The sequence below is a fragment of the Oryzias melastigma genome, linkage group LG8, assembly GCF_002922805.2.
Source record: "Oryzias melastigma strain HK-1 linkage group LG8, ASM292280v2, whole genome shotgun sequence".
In the NCBI taxonomy this organism is placed as follows: Eukaryota; Metazoa; Chordata; class Actinopteri; order Beloniformes; family Adrianichthyidae; genus Oryzias; species Oryzias melastigma.
The window spans coordinates 2,962,010-2,970,342 of record NC_050519.1 but is presented as its reverse complement, the minus strand read 5'-3'; the positions used below and the strand labels follow the sequence as shown (position 1 = coordinate 2,970,342).

Here is an 8,333-nt window from a genome sequence, read left to right as displayed (position 1 = left end):
CGAGGGTGAGGCCGGCGAGGGTGAGGGCGGGTAGCGACTGCGGGCCATCCAACGCTGCTTGCGGCTTTAATTTTTTTGTTATTTCCTCCATTATATGTTAGTTTTTATGTGTATACACAACAAAATCCAAAAGGGCAAAGTTAGGCGACCTGAACCGCAAAACACCCAAATCTAAAAAAAAACGCTACCACATAGCCAACTGTCTTAATTGCACTTTATAAATCATCAATATTATCAGTTCTAGATGTTCTTTCATGCACAAAACATTTTTCTAGTTTAATTAGTTTGGTGTAACCCTTCCTCTCTCCTTTTGTTTACGTTAAAAGTGGGTCATCTCGACCCCATAAGACCTTACAATGAACTTTTTTTTTCCAATGATTGTGGATCTTTACCGGTGTCCGATGACAGACGTGAAGTCTTGTCCACCTTTGTCATGGAAGAGCTAACACCTCAATGTAAGAGTGGGGTCATCAGGACGAGGGTTAGAGCAGAACTCAACAGAATGTTCTAGAAGAGATTAGAATACATTTTATACTACGTGACTTGAAGATGAAAACAAAGCAGATAAAATATTTTACATATCATCTTACAATAAATATAAAGTTTAAATATTTGGCATTTTTTATCATTTATGTTAAATGTCATTATATTGTTACCCATCAAAGTAGTTTTATATCCTTTTTACAGCCTGTGAGAAGGTTCAAGTTAGTCAGTGGACAAAGGTATTGCAAGATATTTAAAAATATATATATATATATATATATTTTTTTTTTTGTAAAGATAGATAAAAAGCACAAAACAAAGTAATTCCAAAGGCTTAAAAAATAACTAAAAGAAACCGTTGTGGACTCATGAGGGAGAAGAAACCAACCAAACATTCTAACTAATGAAGCTAAAAAAGTAAAACACGAAAACGGCAAACTAGCAACATTTTGGTGTTAGCTTTCATTATTTTATCAAGAACTCTGCTCTGATTGGTCACAGCAACGTCAATAAACATTGGAGAATTAGCTAAAAGAGTCTTTGGTGAACTGGAAGGAGAAAGAATCAGGATTTTGGAGGAAGTTCTGTCCATGAAGATCTTCACTTATGGACGTTTTTATGTAGCAGCGGTGAAGATTTATGCTAGCGCGACACAAGCTAAGTCTGAATTCCCCTCTACTCACTATATAGTGCGTTCCCCATTTTCTCGTTCTGTCCGAATTTACTAATTCCAAAATAAAGTGCGCTAGAAATTTCCCAAAAGTCTTTGCGAAAAACTAGCGTGCATCAATTCTCACTAGGTTAGCTAATATAGACCACAATGCATTGCGATCGAATGATTTTGAACAAAAAAAGCTTGTTTAAAAGTATTTTTTTAATAAACCATGCACATTTTCACCATCAGAACAAAGTGGAGTTACAAATAAATGTAAAAATATTCGCATTGATTCGATTTTGACTTCGTGAAATTGGTGACGTCAAATCCGGCGTTTAGAAAAACAAAAGTAGTGAACGAATTACCTTTGAAATCCAGCAGTCCCACACTATATCGTTTTTTAGAGGTTAGGGAGGGATTCTGGACACAACCACAAGCTATTATAATCAGAAAAGGGGGAATCAGGGGCGGAGCTCCAACAGCCACGCCCCCTCAGAGGAGCTTTAGAAACAGAGGCTTCAGATCAACATAAAAAATGGCTTTTTAAGACATTTAGGTAGTAGGATTTTGGTTTAAAACTTCATAATTTAATTAAAACACTACTGGGAATGATTTATTAAAATAAAAAAAATTTGAATTGATTTTTTGACATATTTATGGCATTATTTTAGATTTTAACATTAATAAAGATTTTTAAAAAACGTTTTTATTTTTATTACAACCGCTGCAAAGGGCCCCCCTTTTATGTTTCGCCTGGGGCCCCCAAAATGCTTTGTCCGCCACTTCCTGGATGGATAATTAACCGCCAATTTTGATCTAATTAACCCTTTAACACCGGAGCTCCAGAGTTTATTATCTTTGATTTACTGTAAGTTTTCAACCAATAACATGATCATTCCAGTAGATTGTGAAGGAGAAAAGCGGCTCGACGAGCCGCTTTTCTCCTTCACAATCTACTGGAATGATCATCTGAACGCTTAAAAAGTGATAATACGTTAAAGATTTTGAGTTTAATCTGTTTTTCTATCAGTTTTGTGTTATTTTTTTTGGTTTTTGGAGCTACAGTTTGAAGTTTCAGTGGATAATCTCCAGCATATGCTGATACAAATGTGCACCATCTGAGCAGATTTGAAGAGAAAAAACCCAAACATTTATTTAGATTCTGTACAATAAGATCCTGCAAACATCCCTAATATCCTGCTTTAAGTTCTCCCGTGTCAGTTTTATCTTACCTGTGTGGATTTGATTGCTTGTAAAATATCTGCTGTGGGATTTGATGGGATTTGATTCGAGCTGTGACTCAGACGTTGTAGCACTTTTGACAGATTTTTTTGACAATCCCTCCCATGATAAACTCTACTGTAGACGTCTAACCGTTTGTTTGTTGTTTCGGTGTTGGCAAACTAAAAAAAAAAAAAAAAAAATCTGGGTTCTTTCCCTCTAATATCTTCCTCTCTCTTTGTCTTTCTCGCTTTTTGTTCTTCACAGTTTCTCCTGGGTTCCTCTCACTTCACTCAAATCCCCCGACAACTCCAGGAAAAAAAGGAATAGCATCTGTTTATCTGCGTAGCTCGGCTTCAAAAACAAGAGACGGAGGCGCGGATCGACGGAGGACAAAACCCTCTCCGAGGATGTGGAATTAGGAACGGATCGAGGAGTTCCTCACAGATCCACCCGCGTGGATTCACCTCGCCTGAACCTCCGGATTAAAGAGCAGGGTCATGTCCCAGTTGCCATGCGCATCGCCACGCTGACCTGCCTTCCCGGCCCCTCCCCCTTCCTCTTTCTATTGGCCCAGCTGCTATTGTGGCTCCTCCTCCTCCTCCCTGGGCGGGAGTTTGTGGGAGCCGCCTCCTGCCCCTCCCTCTGCACCTGCTCCAACCAGGCCAGCCGAGTCATCTGCACCAGGCAGAACCTGGAGCAGGTCCCCGAAAGCATCTCCGTCAACACGAGATACCTCAACCTGCAGGAGAACTCCATACAGGTGAGTGCGGAATCACCAGCAGAGCAGAGGGAGATTCGACGTTGTTTGTAGCTATCATAATCACACAGGGGTGGAGCTCCAAAAGCCACGCCCCCTCAGAGGAGATCTGGGAAACAGAGGATTCAGATCAACATGAAAAATTGCTTTTAAGACATTTAGGTTGTAGGATTTTGGTTAAAAATGTCATAATCATAATTAAAACACTACTGGGAACATTTTTTCAATAAAAAAATTCTCATAGATGGACATTAACATTGTAAACATTGTTCTGCTTCTCCTGGAGGGCGTTTCAGTTTGGCCACTAGGTGGAGCTTGCGCTTTAGCATTACACTTTTTTGAAGAACAATAAGCAAAGAAAGAGCAAAAAAACTGTGGTACAGAGCAGGGGTTCCTAAACTTTTTCTTGTGAGGGTCACTTAACTGTTTTCTCCTCTGATGGGGGTCCGGGGTCGGTTTGTAGGCTAACAGAAAAAGTGTCACAATCACAGCCTAAACGTAAACATTTACGGTTTTCCAGAAAGCCACACACAGCCAAATTTTAAATATTTAATTTCTGTAATCTTCCTTAAAAAAACAATACCAAAACATTTTAAAAACTAGATACCTGAGATAATGCTAGTGTGAATGCTGTAAGCTGAATGTGAAGATGCTAATGCTAATGCTGAAATTTATAACTAAAAACACTGAAGCTAATAGCTAAAAACGCTGAAACTGATAGCTAGATAAAATATTAGCAAATTAGCATACAGAACTGGTAAAATTTCTAATTTAGCCAAAACTGCTAGCCTAAGGCTAAAATATTAGCTAAGCTCCAAATTAGCCTAAAAAACTAAAAAAAAAATCCTAAATTAGCCAAAACTGCTAGCATGTCACAGAAATGTAAGCTAAATTTTGAATTAGCCAAAAAAAATTGGTAAAATGTCTAATTTAGCCAAAACTGCTAGCCTAAGGCTAAAATATTAGCTAAGCTCCAAATTAGCCTAAAAAACTGAAAAGAAAAATCCTAAATTAGCCAAAACTGCTAGCATGTCGCAGAAATGTAAGCTAAATTCCGAATTAGCAAAACAAACTGGTCAAATGTGTCATTTAGCCGAAACAGCTAGCATATAAAATATTAGCTAAGCTCCAAATTAGCTTAAAGAGCTGAAAAACACCTAAATTGGCCAGCTAGCATGTAGCTGAAATATTAGCTAAACTCCAAATTAGCTTAAAGAGCTGAAAAAGCTTAAATTAGCCAAAACAGCTAGCATGTGGCTCAAATAGCCTAGAAATCCTTAGTCGAAACAGTTGAAAAAGCTAGCATAGAAAGAGCTGAGTATTTTAATAGCTGAAAGAGCTGAAGAGCTATAGACGTCCAAATAATCGATCGGAAGAAAAATTATATTAATAAAGAAATAAAGAAAAAGTCGTACATGTGAGTATATAAAGATGGGAATTTCGTCAACAATGTATGTTTACGTCGACCGAGCGTTAGCATTAGCATTCAGAGGAGATTTTGGAAACAGAGGCTTCAGATCAACATGAAAAATGACTTTTTAAGACATTTAGGTTGTGAGATTTTGGTTAAAAATGTCATAATCATAGAAAGTTAACATTGGGGAACTTCAGTGATGCAGTTCATGAAGGTTCAGATTAAAATATCCTTAAAAAACGGTATCACTACTCAGCAGATCGGGTCAATACTGAGATTCATCTCGACTCTTTTGCTGCTGTAGTGTTCCTCCACTTAACTGCAGCTTTTTGCCTGGTTCTGCTGAAACATCTGGAAGTCTCTCTGCAGGATGCAATGATGAAATTCTGTTTTGCTCTGGTATACAGAAGTGCTCCTGTCAAAAAGCACTCATCATCTCCGCTCAGCCTGGAATCCCTGAAGGCAGAGCGCTTCAAAAGACCAGCAACTGGACTTCCAGAAGAAGTCGTTTTTTTTTTTTTCCTGCTTCTCAGACTCGCTCAGAGCTTTCAGCTTTTCATTTTATTTTTTAACCACATGTGTGTTATTGATCCGCAATCCAGCGTGTTTATTGAGTTTAAGCGGAGAGCTCTTAACATCACATGAGGTCACATGACTTCATCTGGAGATGTTGATGTCTGTTCGGAGTCAAAAGTCGCTCCGCAGTGGGATTGTTTTCAATTAGAAATATATGTGTGGACTCAACAAGGGGGTCCCAGTGGAGTCCTTTGGGTGGTTTGTTTGATAGGTTTAACTTTTATGTGTTTTGTTAAAAGATCTGACCTATTTTCAAGGCGTTCCCAGCTATTTTTAACTGCAATTTAGCTGTTTTTAGCTGAAATCTGAAAAATCTGTTGTTTTCTGGGACATAGTGTCTGCAGAGCGGCAGTAGTTTATTAGAAATTCACCTCTGAGTTGAGGGTGGGACTGTTAGTTATTGATTTAATATCATCCTGTTGTTTACATGTTCTCCTTTTCAGTGTAGGCCCAAACCTACACTGAAAAAAGTGAAAAATTAGATCAATTAACAAAAGTGGTGTAATTTTTCACATTTCAAAATATTAGTTTGTATCAAATTACATTTTTGAGTTGATGGTTCACTCAACTTACAATTTTAATTTGATAAAAACTAATATTTGTAAATGGGAAAAATTACACCTCTTTTGTTAATTGATCAAATTTTTCACTTTTTTCAGTGTAACATTAACGGTTAATCATCAAAAATGATGAGCCATAGTGGAGCTATTGGCATTTACAGTTTTAAGACGTTCATGGATCTACTGTAGTGGATGCATCAGAGCGGAGCAGGGAGCTTGCAGCATGCTGATTTTACACTGAAAAAAGTGAAATATTGGATTAATTATGCAATTGTTGCATTTAAAATGATTATTTTTTTTAAGAAATTCAACATTTGAGTTGATGTTTTCCTAATTTAAAAATGTAAATTGATAAAACTAATATTTTTACATGTAACAAATAATAGAACTTTTGTTAATTGATCCAATGTTTCACTTTTTTCAGTGTAGTTTGTACATACGAACTACAAAATGCTTGTAATTCACCACAATGTGAATAAACAAATAATCAAAAATGTAATAATAAAAAAAATGGTTTTAATATGTTCGTTATTATTAGAAAAAGGCCTCAAGAACATGTTCAAAAGACCAAAAATACATTTTTATTGAGGGTCATCGAGCACACTGTAAAAACATTTACACTAGAAATAAGTAAAAAATTCTCTAAATTTGAAAAACATTCTTGAAATAAGCAAAAATCTGCCAATGGGGTAAGAAAAATGGTCTTGGTTCAAGAAAACATTTTTAGTAAATTAGATTCTCTGAAACTAAGATCAGTTTGATACTGAAAAATGTTCTTGATAAATAAAAACAGGAAGTTAGACGCTGCAGTTGTCCAGTTCAGAGTTAATGATGGAAAAAGTTCTGTGTTCAATCTGAATTTCTGCAAAAATCTAATTTTTGCATAGTTTTGACAACTTAAAGACCCAATCTGAAGAAAAAAGTGTTTTAGGTGTTTTTAATATGTTTCTGTAGGATTTTCTTGATGAAAATGGAAGACGTATAAAGATAATTAAGCTTAAAACTGCATTTTTCTGAGTATTTCTTTATTCAAAGTGTTGTGAGGAAAAATACTTGTTTGTGACGTAAATACTCTAGGAGCTTCCTGTTCTGATCTCTTACCATAGGGGAGGGGAAGAGGTGACGGGGTTGCTCTGCACTAATAGTCCTGACCACAACCTTCTGATGAACTTCTGCCGCTCTGCAGGAACTACGTCCTGAAAATGACACATTTTTTTGATATTAGCTTAAAACGACACAATCATAATTTTGGGAAGAAATCAAAAGATGATCAAAGTGAAGGAAATATGTTGTGTTTCGGTTCTCGTCTCTCTGTGGTCCCTCAAAGCCTTTTGGAAGTGATAAAAACAAATGTGAGACTTTTACCGTGAATGTGATCGATTGTTTCAAACCTCGTGTTAACACGACTCTTCTTTTTCACCTCGTGTTGGAGTCACCCTGCTGGGGGTTGAAGTCCGCCAAAGAACAGGAAGTGACTTACTGACAGGTGCTGTTCGTCTGTCTGCATCACTTTTATTTTGAAACGTTCAATAGAAGCAGCATAGATTTGTTTATGTCGGACCAAACGACATAAAGGTTCTCCTTTCTTCTTCTATTAGTGCAGAACTGTTCTGGTTTGTGATTTTTACTCTGGAAAAACTATTTCTCTTCAAAACAAGTTTTAAAATGTTTTTTCTTTATTAGTGTGAAAAATGTCTGCCAAACGAACAAGTAGAATTTGTTTTAGTAAGATTTTTAAAAATAAGTTGAAGACAAAATTAATACTTGAAATGATCTATAAACATTCATATTTAGGGCTGTAACTCTGGTAATTGGAAATATTACCACTTAAATAAATATCTATTACTAGTAGAAGAGTTTTATAGCTTTAATGTACATTTATTCACACACTTCCCTCCCAAATAGATCCTTTTTAGGTGCAACAACAGTCCAATAATCTTTATTTCTACACCATAATCATATTAAAATAAGTCTAGAATTACACATTTTATAAAATATGTCTCAAAAACAATTTTAGTTAAATAAAATGTTGCAGTCTCACTAAAGTCACTAAAACAAGATCACACATCCACAAAACGTCTGCTTCAAAATACTAGTTAAAGTATCAAAAAATATGATGTTTTTAGGATAAAATGATTGAAAAATAAATTCCAGATTTGTTGTCTAAAAAACAATTCATTACATCTCATTGAAAAGTTACTAGTAAGTTAGTTTGGTCTGGTGTTGTATTCAAACTCGACGCGTTTGGTTCACTAAAAGTGAACCAGAGTTTATTCCTCCTTATAATCTGTAACAAAGTTTCAGTCTAAATACACCCAAGTGACCCTGATCCAGGACCTGGATCTGCTCTAGAACCATCTTTCCAGGTGGTCTCGGTTTGTTTCCTCAGTCTGAATAGACTCCATGCTCGGAGTGGAACAATTGGACCAAAATGGCCACCGTAGCTGAGCATTATGGGATGTAAACTGAGTATTGGTGCAACAATGAGAAGCAGCATCTCAGTGAAATGTGGTTGGATGAATGCTAGCTCAGGACTTCCATTATTCTCTCTATCATTGTTTTGCCCCGCCCACGTAACTCCTGGCCAATGACAGAGGAGATCTTTAGTCACGTGGTTTTGTTTACAAGCTTTGGTTCCAAACAGAAATGTCAGTTTGACTGCAG

The 8,333-nt window shown here is 36.5% G+C and overlaps 1 protein-coding gene across 3 annotated transcripts in view; it reads left to right on the top strand.

The window, feature by feature from the left end:
• lrrc4ba (leucine rich repeat containing 4Ba) overlaps positions 1 to 8,333 on the top strand; it is a 52,581-nt gene that overhangs the window by 24,711 nt on the left and 19,537 nt on the right. For all 3 annotated transcript variants that reach the window (XM_024272015.2, XM_024272013.2, XM_024272014.2), the window contains exon 2: positions 2,627 to 3,122. In XM_024272015.2, the coding sequence (XP_024127783.1) occupies positions 2,874 to 3,122 (249 nt within the window). In that variant the 5' untranslated portion in view covers positions 2,627 to 2,873. The remainder of the gene's footprint in view (positions 1 to 2,626; positions 3,123 to 8,333) is intronic.